The sequence below is a fragment of the Nylanderia fulva genome, unplaced genomic scaffold (assembly GCF_048542155.1).
Source record: "Nylanderia fulva isolate GAGA-0341 unplaced genomic scaffold, ASM4854215v1 Scaffold284, whole genome shotgun sequence".
NCBI lineage: Eukaryota > Metazoa > Arthropoda > Insecta > Hymenoptera > Formicidae > Nylanderia > Nylanderia fulva.
In genome coordinates this window covers 15,769-40,238 of record NW_028190352.1, presented here as the reverse complement: position 1 = coordinate 40,238, position 24,470 = coordinate 15,769, and the positions used below count along the sequence as shown (strand labels likewise).

Below are 24,470 nucleotides of genomic sequence, written 5' to 3'. Positions count from 1 at the left end.
CCCTGCGTCGGATAATGTGTTGCGCCGCTCCTGATTACAGCCGTACTCGTGCTGTAATTCGCTAACTATTTCTTTTTATATTTCGAAAAACTAAGCTTCGGATAAAATTTTGGCAAAAGGAAAAATCGTCTTAGAATTGAGTCAGGAATACGACATTTTAAGGCCAAACGGTTGTTTTGAATCACCCTGAATTATATATATATATATGTATATACTATATAAAATAACGCTGGAGGTAATATATAACTGAATCAAATTGTGTTATCATAATATAGTCATTTTGATATCAATATGACACTGATTGAGTTTTCCCTACATATTACTACAATATATCATCTAAATTTTCTAAACATTCACTTTAATCTTTTTTATATATAATATTTCATTATGCACGTTAAAATATATGATGTCAATTTTTCGTCATATTGAATTACTTCTTTGACGCAATGACGACATACGACAGTTTTGATGTCATATTGACATCACTTTGACTAGGTAGTTTTCACTGGGCAGTTGTAAAGAAAAGAAAAACATTCCAGATCCCATTTAGCAATTATACCTCAGAATCCGTTTCTCTTCTTGGGTACTAATCGAGAGAATGTGGATCCGTTGGATCAGTATACCGATATGCATATATATACAAAACCCTCGAGAAATGTAAAGTGCATTCTTTAGTTTATCGATCGGATGGTTTGGATGCAGTCTTGAATGAAGACGGTAGTAATCTCAGCACTGGGCAGAGACAATTGTTCTGCTTAGTCAGAGCTGTGCTACACAATGCGAAGGTATTTCTTATCTGTAATATTCGAGAAAGCAATTGTTCGTGTATTAATAACTTGATATTTATTTATCTCTGTGAAATTAGTCTCTTTTTCTTATTTTCTCATTTGCTTTGCTTTTGAATACAAAATTTTTAAGTACCTCAAATTGAAAAATTATCTTCGTAAATCCAATGTTTAATTATGGGTTCTATGTAACCCCTCATGGATTCTAACAATTATTATTAAGAAACTAGAACTAAGAGTGTAAACATTTTCTGCAATTCTTCTGAAGATAAATATTTCAAAATTAATTTAAGTAATTTTTTTTAATTTGCATTTTTTTAAATAATGGGAAATGTCGTTAAGTTATAATCTTTTAGGTATTTAAATTTTTAAAAATTTTTGTAATTATTATGTGATAAATATAAAACACAAGACGATACGCATTAAATGTTCAGTTAATAGGAATTTTAAGAAAAACATGTATTATATGTATAATTGTACAGAATAGTATCATTATTATATATTTATTTAAAGTAATATAAAATGTTTTCATTGCAATAATATTGTACGTATTAAGTGCATACAAAAGCACATAACATATTAATTTGATTTTTGGCAGGTTAATATTAATATAAATCGTAAAAAATCTAAAGTTTTTACACAGCGCTTTTTAATTTTCTTGTCAGTTAAATTCTTGCATCAATGCGTTAATTTCTGATTACTTATATCTAAATAATTAAAATTACTTTATTTTTATAAAAAGTAAAGACGATTTTTTGGCAATTGTTAATAGTTTAAATAGAAATAATCCACGCATTGTTCTGAGAGACATGATCACAAAGATTAATATATTAATATACTTTGACATAGTGACAAATATAATACTAAAATATAATACTAAATATAATACTAAAATATAATACTAAATATAATACTAAATAATATTAAAGAGAGAATTCACTCTGATTTGATAAATTTATAAAAACTGAAAATATATGAAAAAATCAAAATAAATAGCTTGCGCAGTGCAGCTTTTCTAACTGTTTTTTATAAAATTCTCGCAATGTAACTTAACTTTTAGCTTAATGTGTCATATAATTAATTTCACATATTGCACTTGTAATTATGAATATTGTTGCGAACGCGCGGCTTGAACCGTGGTCCGACGCGAAGCTGCGGCGAACGAGCATGCTCGGCCTTTTTAGGGCCGCGTCTCGCGCGCCCGCCTCTCAAATCCTTCACCCGTTTTTTTTTTTTTTTTATTGGAAAGAAATCATAGGAATCTCATGAGAGATGTGATGGATGGACAATAGGATAATTGTTGAGTGGACTGTATCTTAATAGGGTGATCGCGCACCCATGTGTGCGCTGAGATTGATGATTTACGTAGGAAGCCGAATTGAAAAGAAGTCTTGAAGTTGATGAACAAAAACAGATCAATTTATTATTTCACATGTCAGAAAGTCACCTGGACTTGACACAAACAAATCAAAGAAAAAAAGAACAAAAACTCGATATGAGAATCGAAAGCGTTTGCTGTACACGTTTCGAAGCTCGCGATCACAAAAGAAAAAACTGTTTGTTCGACATCGACACCAATGTTTTTGTCGCAAGAGAAAACAATGTCTTATTTGAAAGTCACGATCGCGAATCGTACAACAACAAATTTGTCCTCTTGTGGACGACCGTTATAATTTATCGAACACGCGCACATATGATTTGACGCGACTTAATAATTGTCTTCAATTATGTGACATTCAATCCTCCAGCAGGATCCGAATATTCGTAATGTTCGATCACGTGCATTTATATGCAATTAACTATCACACAGAATCCTCCAGAAGGATTCGAATATTCGCAGGAGTCGATCACGTGTACGCAGCGTGCACAATACGACGGCGAGTTCGTCGCGACGGCGTACTACGACAATTGTGAGAGAGAGCGCGGGAGAGAGAGAGAGAGAGAGAGAGAGAGAGAGAGAGAGAGAACGAGCGAGAGAGAGAATGCACGACATGCATTCACCGATACGCGAATATCGCAGTGAATCCTCCAGCAGGATCCGAATACTCGTAATGTTCGATCACGTGCACGTAGCATGCACGAGACAATGGCGAATTCGTCGCGAGAACGTGTATGTTGCGTCGCGAACGAGATCCGATTACCCGTTAACTCTTCACTCTCGATATGTCACACAATACCGCGCAAATCTGTTCGTATTTGTCGCGATAATACATTCACGCACTTATTACACCGTAACGCGAATTCTTTGGTCTGACTTGCGACCAACGCCGGCTCTCTCTCCACGACGACTGTCCCCGACGGAATGCTACCCTCATCGATCACGCTATCGACCGCCTGATCGCGAGGGGTACACGCGGAACGCGCTAATTGGCCGAAAATTTGCTTCCGCGGCGCTTCCCGCGGTGCGTGCCGCGAGGTGCTGCCGTGTTAGGCCCGCGGCAATTGCTTTCACTTAAATTCTCGACCGATCCGTGAATTTTCGTTCGATCGAGCGCGGCAAATTTTTCTCAATCCTAAACATACCGCCCGCTTCGAAATTTGAATTTCGAAACTACTCGATCTCGCGGTATACCTTACACAAGGATGCATCGTTCACTCCCATGTGAGTGAGGTTTGCTAAATGAAAACTAATTGCGTGTGATTGTTCGTCACGATTGATCCCATGCAATATATATACTGAGATGTAACTTCTGATTACGCTCAGATCGCACTAAAGTGAAATTGTAGACCTGAAACGGCTGACAATATTGACTTAAAGTTGACTTCTAAAGATCACTGTTGTTATCGCGGACGGATTTTAACATTTAACGCAGATCGCGTAAACAACAGTATCCGCTGTTCGTACTAATTCGCACGACCTTAAACTTAGGATTGCAAGCGCCGCCCGCCTTGGCGACTTTACTTGCACGCTTTGACTTAACTAATGAACATAAACTTGACTTACTTGCTACATAAATTATAACGTAATTAGAATTAGAATCGTATAATTAACTTACACTAGAATTATCGCTAATTGCTTGACACTCGAGGTTGATCCTCGATGGAATCGTCAGAATCAACGTCGATTGGAAGCACACATAACTTAGTTATGGGACGCTTATATTCCGAGTTCGCTGTTTTGACGGAAACTACTCGAATTAATCCGTCAGAGCCTGGTTGACAGTGGATTACGCGTCCGAGTTCCCATTTGCAAGGAGGAAGAAGAGGATTTTGAATCAGAACCATGGAACCGATATGGATAAGTGACTTTGCCTTTCGCCACTTAGTTCGCTGTTGAAGCGTGTTAATATAGTCGGCGTGCCAATGCTTCCAAAAACGCTCCGTGATCTGTCGCAACAACTGCCACCGTGACAGTCTGTTTTCATTGATTTGCAGAACAGAAGGTTCTGGATTGATTGTGATTGCCGATCCAATCAAAAAGTGACCCGGAGTGAGCACTTCAAACTCGTCAATCGAATCAGTCAATGGGCACAGGGGCCTTGAATTTAAGCATGCTTCAACTTTACAAAGCACGGTAGTAAGTTCCTCGAAAGTGAGGGTGTGATTTCCTAATATCCTACGAAGGTGGTATTTAACGCTTTTGACCCCTGCCTCCCACAATCCACCGAAGTGTGGAGCATGGGGAGGGATAAAACTCCATGTGATGTTATCTGACACGATAAAGTTGAGAAAGTTAACATCGCTTTGAGCGTCTTGATACGCTTGCGACAACTCCTTGTCTGCTCCTGCGAACGTAGTACCATTGTCCGAGTACATGACCTCTGGTAATCCACGTCGCGCACAAAATCTTTGAAAAGCGTTAAGAAAGGCAGCAGTCGAGTAATCACTAACCAGTTCGAGATGAATAGCGCGTGTGGCTAAACAAATAAAGAGTGCTATGTAGGCCTTTCGCGAGGTAATTCCTCGGCCGGCTGAAGCACGTGTAAAGACTGGTCCGGCGTAGTCGACACCGCTATGTAGAAACGCTCGAGAGGGCGCCGAAACACGACTTGTAGGTAGCTGGCCCATCAGCTGACTAGCTACTTGAGCCTTTTCTCTTGTACACGGAACACATTTATAAATAACCGACTTTACTAGACTTCTTGCTCTCAAAATCCAAAACTCTTGTCTAAGTTTTGAAAGAGTGGATTGAAGACCGGCATGGAGAGATACAACATGCGTATAACGGATGATCATGGTAGTGATCGTATGGTTGGCTAATAAGATTGGATGCTTGGACTGGAAAGATAATGACGAGTGTTCTAATCGCCCCCCAACGCGAATTAGACCGTCAGAATCCAGGAACGGATTTAATGAGAGAATTGGACTGTGAGTAGGCAACGGTTTGTTTGACTTTAAATTATGGAGCTCGTTTTCGAATAGTTCTAACTGAATGAAGTTCAGCCAGAAGTTTCGTGCTTCGTTGAATTCAACTGTAGTAAGAGCGTGATATTGAGACTTGTTGTTCGATCCTATTGTGTGTTTCTTTCTACACTTCCTTATGAAACGGTAAATGTAGGCGGTAATACGTATTAATTTTGGCCACCATGAATATCGAGTAGTGAGATTCCACGGTTCATTAGCGTTCACTTGATGCACTTGACACGGTTTTTCTTCTAACTGTGTTTCGTCTATCGGCGTTATTGTGAATGTGGGCCAATCATCCTGTTTAAGACTCAACCATGAAGGTCCGCGCCACCAAATGTCGAAGGCGCTTAATTCTGTGCCGAGTAAACCGCGAGATGCACAGTCAGCGGGATTTTCATGTGTACTGACATGATGCCAAATGCCATCAGCTACTCGTGTTTGAATCTCTGTTACGCGATGCGAGACGAAAGTTTTCCAATAAGATGGGTGCTTGTTTAACCAAGCAAGCACAATACTCGAATCTGTCCAACAATGGACTGGCATTTTCGTGAAATGAAGAGATTTTCTGATGAACTCAATTAGGCGCGCTAATAAGACCGCAGCTGACAATTCTAATCGAGGAATTGTCAGCGGTTTGATAGGCGCGACTTTGGATCGCCCAGCGAGGAGCGAAACAGTTGTATGACCGGATAATGTTGTGACTCTCAAAAAAACTACTGCGGCGTAAGCTACTTGGGAAGCATCCGCGAAACCGTGTAACTCGATGCTCTTGGTATCTGAATCGCATCCAATCCAGCGACTAAGTTTTATGCTTTTGATGTAAGGAAGTGATTTATAAATCACGCTCCATTGTAAAAGGAGATCTTCTGAGAGATTGTCGTCCCAGCCTACTTTGTGTCGCCATAATTTCTGCATAAAAACTTTCGCTTTGAGAACCACGGGTGTGACCCATCCAAGTGGATCGAATATTCTGGCTATGGTAGAGAGAATCGTTCGTTTTGTAGAAGGGAGAGTCTGTGGTAATTCAATTTGAAACTGGAAACAATCGTGCGTCGGATTCCAAAAAATACCGAGAACCTTCAGATTGTTGTCAGTCTCGAATAATTTAAGCTGTGCGAGCCCGTGATGATCCGATGAAATATCTGAGAGCAACTCCGGTTTGTTACTCGCCCATTTGCGAAGATCGAATCCACCGCGTTTCAACAATTTGCAAACTTGATCTCGAGTCTGTTTAAGGAGAGGCATATCTTCGGCCCCAAACAGCACGTCGTCCACATAGACGTTCTCGCTTAAAACCGCAGATGCTAGTGGAAACGAGCTTCCTTCATCATCGTTTAACTGATTAATGACTCGAAGAGCTAAAAACGGTGCGGAAGCCGTACCGTATGTTACCGTAAGGAGTTGATGTTCTTGAATATTCGAATTTTCATCTATCCATAGGATGCGTTGATAATCTCTATCTCGCGAGTCGACCAATATTTGTCGATACATTTTCGCTATGTCTGCGGAGTAAACGTATTTGTGCTGTCGCCAACGTAATAAAACCGATTGCAGATCTAACTGTAGTTTAGGCCCAGTAAACATGTGAGAATTGAGCGAGGTACCGTTAGAGGTTGTGCATGAGGCGTCAAATACGACTCTCAACCGAGTTGTCGAACTAGTCTCTCGAATGACCGGATGATGAGGGATGTACACGACTTGTGAATTTACTGAATCCACCGGTGCGATTACTTTCATATGATTCAACTGTGCGTATTCGCTCATGAATTCAGCATACTCCTGCTTAATCGCAGGTTGATTATTAATTCTCCGAAGTAACGACGAAAGCCGACGCGCGGCTATTTCGCGAGATTCACCGATTTCGATGGGTGGGCCGTTTCGAAACGGCAGACGCACGATATATCTCCCATCCGATGTTCTCGAATGCGTTTGTTTGAAATGTTCTTCGCATTGTTCGTCATCTGGGGACATTTCAATTGATTGAGGTGTTTCTTCTGCCTCCCAGAATTTAGACAATTGATTTTCGAGAGAACAACAATGAGCGACAACACTGTAACGTTGATTTAACTGAGCTGATTGCACGACGCGACTCGCATCCTCAACAGGCGGAATTACGAGAGTTGAAGTTACCACATGAGAGGGTTGTGTCACGTGATTCGGGATAGAGGTTGTTCCGGATAGGATCCATCCGAAATGCGATTCAATTGCACCTGGTTGACCGAGCGGTCCGTTACGTACGTGAACGAGTACGTGATTATATAAATCGGATCCTATTATGAGATCAATCGGTGTTGATCCGGTAGGATCATCGTCAGCCAATTCCAGATTGGAAATATGTTTCCAATCTTGCGATTGCGAAGCGTTTCTGGGAGCATACCTCGTTAATGCCTTCATAATATAGGCAACCGTTGTGAACCTTGGTTTCGATTTTTTGCGAGGAGTGATGTGAATCAGAGCCGCAGATCGGCATGTACCGGTGTCAGCGCAGCTTATTCCCGACGTTGAAGTAAGCGTTCGTATACGCTTGAGACGTAATATTTGAGCAACGCGCTCCGTCACAAACGTGAGCTCTGATCCACCGTCAATCAAGGCTCTGACAACCAATGAGCGTCCAGAAGGCGCCTGCAAATTCACCTTTGCAGTAGATAAGACAACAGGAGTCGGCGCAGTTGTCATTGTAACTGATGAGAGTGCCGTAACGTTAGGCACGTTGTCGATGACGTCATTCGCGTTTGACGTATTGTTCGCATTTGTAACTTGTTGCAATGAGTCCGAATCGAGATGAATCATAGAATGATGTCGTTTATTACATGTTCGACATGTGAAATTACTTTGACAATTGATCGACATGTGTTTATCACTCAAACAATTAAAACATCGTCGAAATTTCTTAACCAATTCGCGTCGCTGAATCGGACTCTTTGCTACAAATTGCGGACATTTTGAGAGAATGTGCGATTGCTTGCACATTGAACACACTGTATTAGATGACGCAGTCGCTGTTGCGCTAGTCACTTTCGCATGTAACTTGGTCTTGTCGTTATCGCGAGGGTGAAGTTCCTCTAACGCGAGAGCACGCGACGAAATAAATTTTAATACTTCTTTGTATGTTGGCGGATTTTCGATATCGCTCGTTTTTAACTTCCACGCACGGCGCGTGGCGGGATCAAACTTCTGAGAGAGAAAATAAACTAACATGTCGCTGACTATATCGTCCGGCGAACGATTAAGACGTTGCAATGTTGAGATCGCTTGTTCGGCTTTATCGCGTAAGGCGTGAAGCTCGACAGCTGACTCACGAATCATTTTCGGAAGATTATACAAATTCGAAATGTGAGTCTCAATTAATCGGCGCTTATTTTCAAAACGCGCTGTTAATGCTTTCCACGCAACCGAGAAGTTATCCGCGGTGACTTTAATACCTGATATCGCATCGCGAGCTGAGCCTGTTAAACTTGACACTAAAAAATGCATGCGACTGAAGTTCGATAATTCGCGATTGTCTATAATAAGCGATTGAAACCGATCGCGAAAAGTCTCCCACTCCTCAATCTTACCGGTGAACGGCGGCAATTTGATGGGAGGAAGATGTTTGACCGATAATGACGCAGAGTCTGTATGCGCGAACGAAGCGTTGAAAGAGGTTTCACGACTTACGACTGGAACCAGCTCCTCCAAGCACTCGTTCATGTAGTCCATAGCTGCCTGATAGAGGTCCTCGTGGAAGGCGAAGGTCTCCTTTTTGAAGTAGTGAATTGAAACTTGCTTCTCGTCAGGAACAAGCTGCAGCAGTGTCGCGTGATTGCGTACACATTGTGTCCACGTGTCTTGTAAGCTCGTCATTCGCGAGCGAATTTTGGCGGCCGTCAGATTTGACCGACCGATCTTCTTAAAATTGTCGAGAGCTCGAGCAACTGAATAGCAAGCAGTTTGTTGATTTGCGAGAGCTTCTTCATTGACACTGATTTAATCAACTGGTTAGACACTGAATTTAATCAAATTAGTCTTTTACGAACCGAGCTGTCACTCTCTTTGAATGCACTGATAGCGTTTGATGATGTCCGATTTTGAATGTACTTGCAATGTCACTGTGTTTTTTACTTGAGTTTTTCACTTTTCAATTCGTCACCAATCTCAAATCCGGCTCGAAGGACCAAATGTTGCGAACGCGCGGCTTGAACCGTGGTCCGACGCGAAGCTGCGGCGAACGAGCATGCTCGGCCTTTTTAGGGCCGCGTCTCGCGCGCCGCCTCTCAAATCCTTCACCCGTTTTTTTTTTTTTTTTTTATTGGAAAGAAATCATAGGAATCTCATGAGAGATGTGATGGATGGACAATAGGATAATTGTTGAGTGGACTGTATCTTAATAGGGTGATCGCGCACCCATGTGTGCGCTGAGATTGATGATTTACGTAGGAAGCCGAATTGAAAAGAAGTCTTGAAGTTGATGAACAAAAACAGATCAATTTATTATTTCACATGTCAGAAAGTCACCTGGACTTGACACAAACAAATCAAAGAAAAAAAGAACAAAAACTCGATATGAGAATCGAAAGCGTTTGCTGTACACGTTTCGAAGCTCGCGATCACAAAAGAAAAAACTGTTTGTTCGATATCGACACCAATGTTTTTTGTCGCAAGAGAAACAATGTCTTATTTGAAAGTCACGATCGCGAATCGTACAACAACAAATTTGTCCTCTTGTGGACGACCGTTATAATTTATCGAACACGCGCACATATGATTTGACGCGACTTAATAATTGTCTTCAATTATGTGACATTCAATCCTCCAGCAGGATCCGAATATTCGTAATGTTCGATCACGTGCATTTATATGCAATTAACTATCACACAGAATCCTCCAGAAGGATTCGAATATTCGCAGGAGTCGATCACGTGTACGCAGCGTGCACAATACGACGGCGAGTTCGTCGCGACGGCGTACTACGACAATTGTGAGAGAGAGCGCGGGAGAGAGAGAGAGAGAGAGAGAGAGAGAGAGAACGAGCGAGAGAGAGAATGCACGACATGCATTCACCGATACGCGAATATCGCAGTGAATCCTCCAGCAGGATCCGAATACTCGTAATGTTCGATCACGTGCACGTAGCATGCACGAGACAATGGCGAATTCGTCGCGAGAACGTGTATGTTGCGTCGCGAACGAGATCCGATTACCCGTTAACTCTTCACTCTCGATATGTCACACAATACCGCGCAAATCTGTTCGTATTTGTCGCGATAATACATTCACGCACTTATTACACCGTAACGCGAATTCTTTGGTCTGACTTGCGACCAACGCCGGCTCTCTCTCCACGACGACTGTCCCCGACGGAATGCTACCCTCATCGATCACGCTACCCCGCCGACGCGGGGGGCCGGGAAAAGCGCAAAAAGCCGAAAATTTTCTTCCGCGGCGCTTCCCGCGTGCGTGCCGGGGTTCTCCCCGTTGGCCCGGGGCAATTGTTTTACCTAAATTCTCGACGTCCGTAATTTTCTTTTTAAACGAGCGGGCGAATTTTTCTAAAAACCCAAAAATTTTAAATTTCAATAAAGAATTGAAAAAACTACACAGTACTGCTACTCTACATATATAAAAAATATGAAAAAAAAAAAAATAAATGACTTTGCGCAGGGGAATTCCCAACTTTATTTTTAAAAATTTTCACAACGTAATTTTAAATCAGTTTAGGGTTTTAAAAAAAAAAATTGGTATTTATTTTTTTTGCATTTGCTTAAATAAAATAATCACGTTTTTTTTTGAAAAATAATTAAAATATTTCCGATTTGATTTCTAAAATTTTTAAAAAAAATTTTTTTTCATTTAGTGACGCTTAATTTGCAGATATTTTTAAGGATTTCGTTTTAATTTGAGAAACGGATAGATTAAAAAAGCACTTTTTTTTTCTTTTAACGGAAATTTTTTTTTTGATGCAGCGAAAGTGGAATTTTTTTTTAAAAATTTTTTAATTTGTATTCGTTCTTCTTTTTTCCCCCAAAGTCTTCTTTTGTTTACCAAATGGAGATGCTACAAAAAAAAATTAATTATCTATGAATCAGAATAAAATTTCTATATAAAAAGCAAAAATTTACTTTTAAAAATTTTTTAAATGTATTTTTTTTTTTATCTAATAAATAAAATTATTTAAAATTTCTTAGGGGCTGACAAAAAAATTTTATTTTAAAAAAAATATTAAAATATAAAAACATAATTTAAGAAAAAAAGAATAGTAATACAAAAATAAAAAATAAAAAAATAAAAAAAAAAAAAATAAATAAAGTATAATAAAAATTTAACTAAATTTTTTTTGTGTGTTGGGGGTGTGGAAATTATCTTTTCATTTTTTTTTTTAATTAAAATTGTTATTATTAATTAAAAATTACAAAAAAGCATTAAATAAAAGCTTAAAATTTTAAAAACTTTGACATAGTTTTTTAAACCCCTTTCCCGACCGCGATGGGAACACGTGGTGATCGTATTGTGCGGATCGATCAGCTGAGGCAGAAAATGCGGGTTTGACGTGGAATGGCGAGTGTGTAATGCAGTGCGGTGAGGGACTGGTGAATGTTTACGGGCTGACGGCCGGGCGCGTCCGCGCTGTTTATGCTCGGAAGGGGATCCGCGCGCGGCAGCAAGACGAGCTTGACGAGCGGGCGCACAAGCTCAGAAGTGGCGGTGCGGATTGTCACCACGCGGACGATACCGTCGTTCCCGGGATGCAACCTCGTGATCCGGGCGAGAGGGCCATCGGGTCGGGGGGGGTGAGCTCCGAACGCAGGATGCAAAGATCACCGACGTGGGGTGCGGCCTCGGCCTTGAGCCACTTAGTGCGTGGATTGAGTCCGTGGATATATTCCTTCGACCACTTCCCCCAGAAGTGCTCTCTCATTTGCTGGAGGTGTTGCCATCGTGATCTCGTGTCTCCACGTTCGCCTCCCTGCGGTGGCTCAGGGATGGCGAGAAGGGGCGCCCCGATCAGGAAATGTCCAGGAGTTAGTGCTGAAACATCGTCTGGATCGTCCGAGAGTGCCTGCAATGGTCGAGAATTGAGGCATGCCTCGATTTGAGTGAGGAGGGAGGGTACTCAGTTCTTCGAAAGTGAGGGTGGTTTCGCCTATCACCCTCCGCAGATGGTACTTAGCTGACTTGACTGCAGCCTCCCATAATCCACCCGAAATGCGGAGCCGCCGGCGGATTGAAGTGCCAGCGGATGCCTTCCTTGGCGGCTGCGCGTGCGATTCCTTCACCCTCCGAAGACGCTGCAATAAAGAGTTCCCGTAGGGTGCGGTCGGCTCCGACGAAGGTCGTGCCGCAGTCGCTGAAGATGTCGGCACAGAGACCTCGTCGAGAGACAAATCGACGAAGGGCGGCGATAAAAGCTTCCGACGAGTAGTCCGATACGAGCTCTAGATGGATGGCCTTCGACCAGAAGCAGATGAAGAGTGCAATGTAGCCCTTGTAGGCGCGGTGGCCGCGACCTTTGCTGGTCCGAATGAGGATTGGTCCCGCGTAGTCCAGTCCAGTGCGGAGGAATGGTCGCGTTGGCGTGACCCTGCTGCGTGGCAGACTGCCCATGGGTGGTTGTGGTGTCGTCGCTCGCCACCTTGTGCACGTGACACAGCGATGAAGCCGCTGTTTTACCGCTGCACGTCCTCGGGGTATCCAGAAACGCTGTTGAAGCAAGCCTAGGGTCATGGTTCAGTTTAACAACAATAGAAAAAAAGAAATTGCAGAAGATAATAGCAAGAAAAAATTTTTCGTCATTCCATACATTAATAACATTTCTGAGACAATAGCATCGACAATAAAAAAATCAGATTTCAGAGTAGGATACCGTTGTCTAAATAATCTTAACAAATTAATTAAAGTCCACAAGGACAAAAACGTGCATAACAATAATAATAATGTTGTCTACAAAATTAATTGTAAGGATTGTGAAGCTTCGTATGTTGGGCAAACCAAAAGAAAATTACGCACTAGACTAAAAGAGCATATGCATAATATTAAATTTGATTCCTCCAAGCATTCTGTGGTCTCTGAACATATTATGGATAAAAAACATGCTTTTGATTGGGTTAAAATACTTGATATTGAATCTAATTATTATAAAAGACTTATCTCGGAAATGATACACATCAAGGAACAAAGGTATATGGTATAAATAATAACACAGACACCGAATTGCTTAACAACGCGTATTTCGACATTCTAGAAGAAATATCGAATTTTTAGACTTATGTAAATGTTTATTTTGTGAGATCTGACACCTATTTATTCGACTTTTTAAAAGACTAGACAACAGTCAAGTACTAACAATAAGGCCAACAACAATTAGAAGCATCGTCATCTCAAGTTATTCGGAACAATTTGTAAGCATAAAGGTTCAATATTTTAGTAGTTAGTTTAATTTATAATTTTTAATCTTTTTTTCACATACACATTAGTGGAATCCTATTTTACAATTGAATAAATTCTTTAAATTCAGTTAACAAATATCAAATAATTTGGAGAGGATGAACATAATCATTGCCAGATCGAGGGACTTTCGTCAAATAACGATAAGTGGTTCATTTGGAGTAATGTATAAGTGTCACTCCAAGTTTTTATTAATAATTCTAATATATTTTATGAATAACCGGACGAATCATTCTGCTTCTAATTGGGTTCTTACTTTGTTGAACTATTTTAATGGTCTCAATTCATTGTAAATATATTTTGCGTTTTAACTATGACTCAACTATATAACTTATATTGACTATGTATTGCGGATTTTTTATTAGAATTTTATGTATTTATTTATTATCGTTATTTATTATCACTATTTTTTTGCGCACTGAAGAGGAGCAAGTAGAGCTCGAAACGTTTGTATAATTATTATTTCAAATTAAGAATTTTCTTCTCAATAATAAAATAATATCGTATTGCTCGTTACACATGGCCTTAATTTAATAATTTATCATTGTTTTTATTGTCATACGAGCTTGAGCATTGGTATGTGATGTTTTGATTAGGTATTAATTTTGCATTAACAATCAAAGAGCTTTATCACAATAAGCGTAGACCTATAATATTTAATTACACGCTATGGTTAATAAGTCCAATATCAGAACACGATAAAATGTTTTATTTCCTTTATTAAATTTAATTAATTTATTATTAAGAAATAGAATTGTAATATTTTCAAGTATTCTACAAAGTCAATGATATTTTACAAAAATAATAAAATTTTAATAACTTAAATTGTATATATTTGTTGCACGTAACGTTTTCACCAACAGATTTAGAATATAATCATGTTAAATCATTATATTCCTTATTAATTTGATTGCATAGAAAATATTTAATTATCACGCACATGATTTTATATAATAAACAATTATCTCATCAATATGAATATGTGCAGATATAATATAATAAATATAAATATGTGAATATATTATTCTGTTTGCAATTTTTAATTATTAAATTATATTATTTCCAAATTATATGCATAATAGATATGCAACAAAACTATTATTATTAACAATATATATTTGCAATCCAGATATTATATGAAACTATTCACACACAAGAAAAATAATATTTTGAAAAGTAATTGCTGGTGTACGATTACATTTTTGTTTAATTGGCAAACAAATATTTAATAAAATTTATTAATTTAAAAAAAGGAAAAAGAAAAATGAATCTTTTCAATATAAAAAAAATATAAATATATAAATAAATATATAATAACAAAATATATACATTCTAAGCATTTAAATAATAATACAATTTTAAAACAAGACCATTTATATAAATATTTATATACAACGTATTCTAATTATGTTATTCAATATTTTTCAATATTTCTCTCTAATAATTTATTTATAATAAATAAACACAATTTGAATGTAATACGTGATTGCCATTTTCCAAATTATGTAAGCGATTATCTAATCGTGTACATAAATATTTATTTTACTATTATTTTGTAAATATACCTAAAACGATAACTTTGGAATGTTTTAAATATATATCAATTGAGATATTTCATTTGAAATATTTTTAATATATACTATGATGAAATATTTCAATTGTAACATTTATGAATTATATCAAAAACAAATACGTAAAATGTATCATTTGAAATCTAAATGAAACAATTTGAAACATTGCATGTATATTTCATGTTTAGTGGGTTAACGTTAACAGGAATTTTCAAGATCTCTGCAAGGTCAAATGAATATCAGCATCATCTGTCTTTCTTCAAATCCTATGGTGTTTGTTTGAAACATTTTTTCGTCTTGCATATTTAACAAGTTTATTTAAATGTCGTAGGAAGTTTTATTATCAATAAATCATCAATGCCTCTTAAAAATTCTTGTTTAATCTGTAAGTAAATCCTGTATTTATAAATCTTGTTTGTACAGAAATACCTATTTCATAAGTAAATTTTGTACTTATTAAATATCTCGAAAGTATATAGGAAAATTTCAGACAAAAGTTGTTTAGTTTAAAGGGAAAACAAAGATAGGCATTTAACTTCGATTGGTATTCATCATTTTGTGCATAAAAATCTTGAGGTAAGATTATTGAATCAAATATATAGTGAAGAATCGATAAATTAAAAAAAAATAGAATATTTCTATTTATAAAAAAAATTAGATTTACTTCAAATTTTCGATTATGATTTTTAATTTTAAGAAATTTTAGGTCTACTGCAATGATGATTTATTTACAATAATAATAAATAAATACTATTTTGACGTGTCAATGTGATTACGTGAATTACAAGTACTATACAAAAGAAAAATGAACAGATGTAATTTCATTTCTTTTTAACTGCAGTTTCTGAAGTATTGTTTAATTAGTGTAATAATTTTGAATCTTTGCATATGTTTATTAAAATAATTTATAATGTATTTATATAACTTTTTTATTTTACAGATCCGGAAAAATAAAAAAAAATTAATCGGCTGCTCAGGCGCTGTATAAAAGCTGCCATAAGCGCTGAATTAGAACATCGGCTGCTAATAGCGCTGAATTTTGGCTTGCCCTAGACGCCTGCATCCAATTACAAAAATTAATTTTGTTCGGCCTATTACGTATCCAAACTAAAATTATTCGCTATTATAGCGTTTTCGTCTGTAATAGCGCAGATTTTTGGCTTGCCCGTGGCGCCTATACAATTAGAAAAAGTATTTTTGTTTTGGGTCTATTACACATCCAAATTAACAGTATTCGCTTTTGTAGCATTTTAGTCTGCAATATCTCAGACCTTTCGCCTGCTCTAGGCGTCTAATTAGAAAAATCTTATTTGATACTTGCATCACTAGAAGGCTGCCCCAAACGCCGTATATCTATAACTAAAACTGTCCCAAACAACTGAAAATGGATCATCAGTGTCACAAGTTCCATTATGGCAATAAGGAAAAGAATATTTTGGCTTTCAAAGAATGGTTGACGGAAACGATGATAGACAGTTTCCATGCGCTACTCGAGAGCAATTCTGATTATGCACCTCGACCTGTATGGTTGACAATATTTCCCGATCAGATTGTTCCACTGAATATTTCAAAGAAGAAGCATTTGCAAATACTGCACAGTGATTTTGGTGGTGGACATTGGGTTGCTTGCCATTACGATGCAAAATCTATTATTATATATGATTCTCATGAAGGTAGTCGTAATGCAAATATACATAATTTGAATGGAGAAATTCGAATTTTTGTGGACAGATTATTTCCCTTTCATGATTGTCAAAACAATCTAATAGTTTTTCCTAAAGTTCAGTCGCAAGGTGACGGTTATAATTGTGGTCCTATGGCAATTGCGATTGTTACATCTATTCTGTTTGGCGTAAATCCTTGCATCGTGACGTATAATCAATCGTTGCTAAGACCTCATTTGTCCGCAATGTTTGAAAAACAAACAATAACTCATTTTCCGTACCTCTATGATTCAATTGCTCCATTAACGCTACTGCCGTTGGAGACATTGAAAAGACGAGAGAGGGATGCACTGAGAAAAAGACTTGCACGTAGTAAGGAAACTGAGGAACAGCGTTCGAAACGAATCGAAAAAGATGCTTTTTCTCACAAAGAAAAATATTTTATGAATCCTGCAACAAAACGTCAGATAATGCGTGATCAGTACCATAAGGATCCTGAAACAAAACGTCAGATAATGCGTGATCAGTAACATAAGGATCCTGAAACAAAACGTCAGATAATGCATGATCAGTACCATAAGGATCCTGAAACAAAACGTCAGATGGTGCGTGATCAGTACCATAAGGATCCTGAAACAAAACGTCAGATGGTGCGTGATCAGTACCATAAGGATCCTGAAACAAAACGTCAGATGATGCGTGATCAGTACCATAAGGATTCTGAAACAAAACGTCAGATGGTGCGTGATCAGTACCATAAGGATCCTGAAACAAAACTTCAGATGGTGCGTGATCAGTACCAAAAGGATCCTGAAACAAAGCGTCAAAAAATGCGTGATATAACGTTCGCAACGCTCGTACCCAGACGAAAACACAATGCGATGCCTCTCACTCGCACCCGCATGCTCTCCGGTCCGATGAGCTGGTCGCCGCTCATAATTTTTGGATTCGACGGATTCAACTCAATCTATTTGCTGACGACATAGCTCGCCTAAAACAACTACGTTGCGTCTCAAAAACTAGTCCATTAGCTTCGCTTTCTCCTTACATAGACAGAGACAGCTTGTTACGCGTTCGAGGCCGATTAAAGCACGCAAGCCTGTCAGATGACGCTAAACATCCGCTAATTTTAAAATCACATCCATTGGTCCACCTCCTTATCAAACAGATTCATGTTGCGGCCCTACACGCCGGTCCGCAACTCACACTCACGCTCCTGCGACAACAGTATTGGCTAATTCGCGCTCGCGCCACTGTGCGTACCGTCCTCTACCAATGTATTGTGTGCACACGGGAGAATGCACGCGTGCCCGAACAGCTTATGGGCGACCTGCCGGATTTCCGCGTGAACCCGACTTCACGCGCCTTTAATCATACCGGCGTCGATTACGCGGGTCCGTTACTAGTGCGTACGACTAAAGGTCGTGGTCATAAAGCCCAAAAAGCTTACCTCGCAATTTTTGTATGCATGACCACGAAAGCACTGCACCTAGACGCAGTATCGGATTATACTACCGCGTCGTTCCTTGCCGCGTATCATCGTTTTACCGCACGTCGTGGCATTCCGCATGCAATGTACTCCGATCACGGTACCACGTTTCAAGGTGCTGATCAAGAGCTTACGGCCTCCTTCCATGCAGCCACGCGTGATCCAGCATTTCAAAATTACATAGCTCAAGAAAATACTGCATGGCATTTCATACCTCCCGCTGCGCCGCATTTCGGAGGCCTATGGGAGGCTGCCGTACGCTCTGTGAAACATCACATTAAACGCGCTATTGGAACGCACACCTTAACGTTCGAAGAGATAACCACATTACTATGCCGTATCGAACTTTTCTTAAATTCTCGTCCCATCGCTTCCGTGTCCGACGCTTTAGACGATTATACCGCTCTGACTCCGGGTCATTTTTTGATCGGCGCATCCTTAAGCTCGATCCCGGAGCCGAGCTTACTCGAACTCGCCGAAAATCGTTTATCTCGCTGGCAACTAGTGCAGCAATTAAGCGAACGCGTCTGGAAGGCATGGAAAGATACGTATTTGAATACCTTACAACAACGCCCTAAATGGCGTTCTGTACAAATTCTAGCCACACCCGGTAGATTAGTCTTACTTCGCGATCCACTTGCCCCTCCAAGTCGATGGAAGCTTGGGCGTATAGTTAAATGCCATCCAGGCAGCGATCGGCTCGTTCGAGTCGTTACTGTTAAAACGGCTGAATCCGAGTTCAAGCGCCCCATTACAAAACTTTGTTTTCTTCCGGTCGACATCAACAATGATAGCGAACATCATTCCGCCATGGTGGGCGGCATTGGATTGTAACTGTCCGATTGAATATTGTAAATTTACGTTAAATTTCATTGACCGCAAATATTGTATTCATATCGAATGTCAATCACATTCGAGGCGGACGGTATGTTGACGCATATCATAAATTTGTATAATCAATAGACTCTTATATTAATCGCTTGTATATCAACGGAAAGGTTCGATCGTTCGAACCGACACACGACAACATTATCGACCTTGTTCACCATCCCATGTGATAAGAGTCACGCTGTCACGTGTACATTTTATTTATTCCTATTCTTTCGTCGCTCCGATTCGCCGAAACAAACATCCGATCCCGAGAAAGAGGGGATTCCGTGACGAAAACTCGGAACGCTCCCGAAAACCGAGAATCAGATCTCTGCGAACCGTGCTATCGATCAGCTGCAAATACAAGTAAACATATGTTCGTTGCTGTAATCACTTTCCTCTCGGAGCGAGCCTTTACGAGGCTGTACAAGCCACCAGTCGATCAACAATAATTTGAATTAGAGCGACGCCGTCGCGCCTACTGATATCGATAACAGAAACTATAGATAATTACCAGTTCATATCTACAAAATATCTACGATTTTAACCGAATTGAATAAGAAATATAAAAATATTTGATTAAAATACAGTAATTAATTATGAATGTAATAAGTTCATACTTCCACAAAATATTGGCAAATCTTCTGGGCTTTATGACCACGACCTTTAGTCGTACGCACTAGTAACGGACCCGCGTAATCGACGCCGGTATGATTAAAGGCGCGTGAAGTCGGGTTCACGCGGAAATCCGGCAGGTCGCCCATAAGCTGTTCGGGCACGCGTGCATTCTCCCGTGTGCACACAATACATTGGTAGAGGACGGTACGCACAGTGGCGCGAGCGCGAATTAGCCAATACTGTTGTCGCAGGAGCGTGAGTGTGAGTTGCGGACCGGCGTGTAGGGCCGCAACATGAATCTGTTTAATAAGGAGGTGGACCAATGGATGTGATTTTAAAATTAGCGGATGTTTAGCTTCATCTGACAGGCTTGCGTGCTTTAATCGGCCTCGAACGCGTAACAAGCTGTCTCTGTCTATGTAAGGAGAAAGCGAAGCAAATGGACTAGTTTTTGAGACGCAACGTAGTTGTTTTAGGCTAGCTATGTCGTCAGCAAATAGATTGAGTTTAATCCGTCGAATCCAAAAATTATGAGCGGCGACCAGCTCATCGGACCGGAGAGCATGCGGGTGCGAGTGAGAGGCATCGCATTGTGTTTTCGTCTGGGTACGAGCGTTGCGAACGAAACGAAGGATATACGCGGTGACGCGCAGTAATTTCGGCCACGAGGAAAATCGGGATTCAAGCTCCCAATGGTTTACCGAGCATGTCGCGCAAGCTTTTGAATCGCGTAATTCACTATGCGTTGCCGGGATGTCGGATATGACTGGCCATTGATTGAACGAATGTGATAACCATGGTGGGCCGTGCCACCAAAGTTGGTGATTAATAAGAGAGGCAGGGTCGGTACCGCGAGATGCGCAATCTGCGGGGTTGTCGTGCGTGGGCACGTGATTCCATTTTCCATTGGGAAGAAGCTGTTGCATTTTTGAGACTCTATTCGCGACAAACGTCTTCCACCGCGAGGGACTTTGACGTATCCAAGCGAGGACGATCATGGAAACGCTCCAACACCAATAATCGATATCGGGAAGGTGAAGAGCAGAACGAGCGAAATCTATGAGTTGTGCTAGTAGGAGCGCAGCGCAAAGCTCCAAACGCGGGACGCTAATGGTTTTGAGCGGCGCGACTTTAGACTTAGCGAGGATCAGAGTATTGGTAATGCAACCGTCGCCCGAAATGACACGGAGGTAAAGCGCTGCCGCATACGCTCGCGTGGAGGCGTCTGCGAATCCGTGTAATTCAATTCTGTTGTTCGGATGATACTGCGTCCAGCGCGGAATAGTTAACTGCTCAAGGAAAGGCAACATCAATTGAAATGTTTCTCATTCGCGCAACATCTCGGCGGGAAGCTCGTCATCCCAATCAGACTTCGTCAACCAGAGATGCTGCAGGAAAATTTTCGCGGTTACGATAACGGGAGCTACCCACCCGAGTGGGTCGAAGAGTTGCGCGATGACTGATAATATTCCGCGCTTAGTTTTCGCGACTGTTATTAAATTCGAAACTTGAAAGGTGAAGATATCGTGTTCCGGTTTCCAGGTAACTCCGAGAATTTTAATGGAATCGTGATCGTGCAAATCTTTGTTGGTTGCGAGTCCATGGTCGGAAGGATCGAGATCTTCAAGGAGCGTAGGGCAATTGCTCGCCCACTTACGCAAACGAAAACAGCCTTGAGATAGCAACGAAATTAACTGATCTCGTGTTTGTTTGGCAGTTTCAAGGTCGTCGGCGCCGAAAGTACAGTCGTCGACGTACGTTTGCTGTAATAGAACCGGTACCGCGAGCGGAAACTGTGAGCCTTCGTCCTCGGCTATTTGCCGTAAGACTCGCAAGGCCAAGAATGGGGCAGCGGCGGTGCCGTAAGTGACGGTAAGAAGTCGGTATTCGTCGACCTGAGCCGTCGGAGACGATCGCCATAAGAGGCATTGATACTTCGTATCGAGAGGGTGTACTAAAGTCCGCTGATAGTGCAAATCGAGGTTGTCGCCATTGGAGGACGACCGCTACTAGATCGGTTTGCAATTTTGCTCCTACATGAAGAGCGCTATTTAATGATTTGCCGGTGGCGGTGTTGCACGACGCGTTAAACACAACACGAAGTCGGGTTGTATTGCTATGTTCACGGATCACGGCACGGTGTGGAATGTAGTACGCGGGAGCTTGGGCGGGAAATTCGGTAGGATTTATCTTAGTCATATGACCTAGGTTTGCGTACTCGGTAAGGAATGCGGTGTATTCCGTTGCTAACGATGGGTCGGTTCGAAAACGACGTTCGAGCCGTTCGAGACTCTTCAACGCGGCGAATCGAGAGTCTCCAAGGTCGCGAGGCGGGCCATTTCTAAAGGGAAGACGCACGACGTAGCGTCCTTCTATGGTGCGGTAGTGAGTCGTCACAAAATGCTCCTCACATTGGGTGTCTTCCGGACTCGGATGAACGCGGGCTGGGATATCTTCGAGTTCCCAGAACTGTTTTAAGGTATGCTCAAGATTAGGTGAAATGTTAGTATGATATGCGGGTACGGAATTGCGGGGGCAGGTTTCGACGGTAGGACCCGAGAGAATCCAGCCGAACGCGGTATTCTGCGCGAACGGTTCGTGTGGTGTTCCCTTGTGTGAACCGTCGCGATAAATATTTCCATACATATCGGCTCCAATTATTATATCGATTGGCGTAGGACTCAGGAAATCAGGATCGGCTAATTCGAGGGCGTCGAGGTGCGTCCACTTAGTGTAAGACGCAACGGGAGGTGGCACGTATTCCGCGAGCGAACACAATATTAAAGCCGTCGTCGAATACGCGGGATTGTTACTTTTTACGGGACTAATTTTGATATTTGCTGCGTAGCGTGCGGACGTTTTTGTTTGATCAACGCCAGTAACGCTTAAATTTTGCTTTACTCGAGGAAGACGGAGTAATTGCGCAAGAATCTCCGTAATGAGTGTCACAGCCGATCCTGGAACGATAAGCGCGCGAGCGGGAATGAAGCGACCGTGCGCGGAATGTACGCGGACGCGCGCTGTAGCGAGCAGAACGGCGGGAATAGCTGGCATTGAACGTGTTAGGGTAAGAGCGACAACGTTTTTGTCTTGGTCTTTTTTCGTCTCTTCTTTTGAATGTGACGATTCAGCATACGGTAACTTTGCGTGGTTTCCAAGGTGAAGGAGAGTGTGATGCTTTTGCTTACATTCTCGACAACGATGCTTGTTGGTGCAATCCTTTAACGCATGGTTTGCCGCGAAACAATTATAACAACGGCGGTTCGATTTAATAAATTCGAAACGGCGCTCCGGCGTATAAGCGGCAAATTGTGTACATTGAAATAAACGATGATGGCCCTTACAGACCGGGCATTCGAACTTCACGGCCGTTGTATGTGATGCTACGGATTTGGCCGATTTAATTTTTGACGAGGTAGTCTCGGCTGACTCGATGTTTTTCGTCGGGGCGATAACTTCGAACGCGCGAATGCGAGACTCTAAAAATTTGTCGAGTTGAGAATAGGACGGTAAATTTTGCGATTCGCTCATTTTTAATTCCCACGCTTTTCTCGAAGCTTTGTCGAGTTTTTGCGAAACGAGGAACACGAGAACATCGTCCCACGTATCGACGGGACGTTTTAGATTTTTCAGCGCTTGTACGGTGGTATTGGTGGTGTCACGCAGAGTCTGCAACTCTTTCGCGGTTTCATGCGTTGCCGACGGTAACGAGAATAAAATTTAAAGATGGGAGTTGACGATTCGACGTTGATTTTTAAAGCGCGACGATAAGATTTGCCACGCGACTTCGAAATTCGCATCGGTGACTGCTAAGTGACTCAGCGAAGTGCTGGCCGTTCCGGTAACGATTGAACATAAGTAATGCAGGCGTTCTACATTTGTTAAAATCGGATCGTCAATTACCATTGCTTTAAATCTATCGCGGAACGTTTCCCATCGCTCGAAAGAGCCGTCAAATTTCGGTAATTCGATTCGCGGTAAACGCGAGACCGGGCGCGGACCATGATGATAATCGGTACTTGCGTTCGAAGCGTCCATGATGTTGATGTGCGAGGCGGCAATGGGAGGTATGGCAAATTCGGCCAGGTAGTCAAGGGCAGCATCCATCTGGACCTCGGCTTGTTGATACAGCTCCTCGGTGAAGTATCGATGCGTGGTCTTCGTAGCGGCCTCGGCGAGGACTAACAGCTTGGCGTTGTTGACGCGAATCTCCCGGAACTGTTCCTTGACGCGTTCCATCCGGTATGCAGCCACGGTGGACGTCATCTTGGCGTGGCCGAGTTTTTTGAAATTAGATACGGCATTTGCAACCGATCTAACAAGGTCGAGCTGTTGCTCCAAAAGCTTTGCGGTGGTAGCCATTATTGGAATGGCGGCTGCTGCGTTAAACAACGTAGGTCGTGATCAAAGTCAGCCAAAATGTAATTGGATGATGTACTTCACGACTTGTCGTCTTCTCTCGTTAGCGATCCGGCTCGAAGGACCAAAAAATGTTGTCGATATCAGTAGGCGCGACGGCGTCGCTCTAATTCAAATTATTGTTGATCGACTGGTGGCTTGTACAGCCTCGTGAAGGCTCGCTCCGAGAGGAAAGTGATTACAGCAACGAACATATGTTTACTTGTATTTGCAGCTGATCGATAGCACGGTTCGCAGAGATCTGATTCTCGGTTTTCGGGAGCGTTCCGAGTTTTCGTCACGGAAT

General features: G+C 41.1%; 5 protein-coding genes across 5 annotated transcripts; 1 reads left to right on the top strand and 4 right to left on the bottom strand.

Moving 5' to 3' along the window:
- Positions 1-3,794: 3,794 nt before the first annotated feature.
- On the bottom strand, positions 3,795-8,975 carry LOC114938129 (uncharacterized). Its single transcript, XM_029311902.2, has one exon. It carries the CDS (start codon positions 8,973-8,975, stop codon positions 3,795-3,797), a length of 5,181 nt encoding a protein of 1,726 aa, XP_029167735.2.
- A 2,848-nt stretch (positions 8,976-11,823) lies between these two features.
- On the bottom strand, positions 11,824-12,833 carry LOC146722709 (uncharacterized). The gene is made up of 2 exons (XM_085483987.1): positions 12,285-12,833; positions 11,824-12,168 (listed from the first exon to the last, which is right to left on the bottom strand). Exons 1-2 carry the CDS (start codon positions 12,831-12,833, stop codon positions 11,824-11,826), a joined length of 894 nt encoding a protein of 297 aa, XP_085340113.1.
- Positions 12,834-16,508: 3,675 nt separating this feature from the next.
- Positions 16,509-19,111, top strand: LOC146722708 (uncharacterized). The gene is made up of 2 exons (XM_085483985.1): positions 16,509-16,745; positions 17,654-19,111. Exons 1-2 carry the CDS (start codon positions 16,509-16,511, stop codon positions 19,109-19,111), a joined length of 1,695 nt encoding a protein of 564 aa, XP_085340111.1.
- A 650-nt stretch (positions 19,112-19,761) lies between these two features.
- On the bottom strand, positions 19,762-21,075 carry LOC146722707 (uncharacterized). Its single transcript, XM_085483984.1, has one exon. It carries the CDS (start codon positions 21,073-21,075, stop codon positions 19,762-19,764), a length of 1,314 nt encoding a protein of 437 aa, XP_085340110.1.
- Positions 21,076-21,090: 15 nt separating this feature from the next.
- LOC146722706 (uncharacterized) lies at positions 21,091-24,127 on the bottom strand. Its single transcript, XM_085483983.1, has 3 exons — positions 23,785-24,127; positions 21,776-22,605; positions 21,091-21,660 (listed from the first exon to the last, which is right to left on the bottom strand). Exons 1-3 carry the CDS (start codon positions 24,125-24,127, stop codon positions 21,091-21,093), a joined length of 1,743 nt encoding a protein of 580 aa, XP_085340109.1.
- Positions 24,128-24,470: the final 343 nt, after the last annotated feature.

Excerpts from the sequence above, each read along its gene's own strand:
- LOC114938129 (XM_029311902.2), bottom strand. The coding sequence starts at position 8,975 with ATGACGAGCTTACAAGACACGTGGACACAATGTGTACGCAATCACGCG.
- LOC146722709 (XM_085483987.1), bottom strand. The coding sequence starts at position 12,833 with ATGACCCTAGGCTTGCTTCAACAGCGTTTCTGGATACCCCGAGGACGT. Across the intron at positions 12,169-12,284 it reads TTATGGGAGGCTGCAGTCAA|GCACTCTCGGACGATCCAGA; the intron begins GTCAGCTAAGTA and ends CGACCATTGCAG.
- LOC146722708 (XM_085483985.1), top strand. The coding sequence starts at position 16,509 with ATGGATCATCAGTGTCACAAGTTCCATTATGGCAATAAGGAAAAGAAT. Across the intron at positions 16,746-17,653 it reads ATTTTGGTGGTGGACATTGG|ACGAAAACACAATGCGATGC; the intron begins GTTGCTTGCCAT and ends GCTCGTACCCAG.
- LOC146722707 (XM_085483984.1), bottom strand. The coding sequence starts at position 21,075 with ATGTTGCCTTTCCTTGAGCAGTTAACTATTCCGCGCTGGACGCAGTAT.
- LOC146722706 (XM_085483983.1), bottom strand. The coding sequence starts at position 24,127 with ATGGCTACCACCGCAAAGCTTTTGGAGCAACAGCTCGACCTTGTTAGA. Across the intron at positions 22,606-23,784 it reads CATGGACGCTTCGAACGCAA|CAAATATCAAAATTAGTCCC; the intron begins GTACCGATTATC and ends CACGCTACGCAG. Across the intron at positions 21,661-21,775 it reads CAAAATTGCAAACCGATCTA|GTCGACGAATACCGACTTCT; the intron begins GTAGCGGTCGTC and ends CCGACGGCTCAG.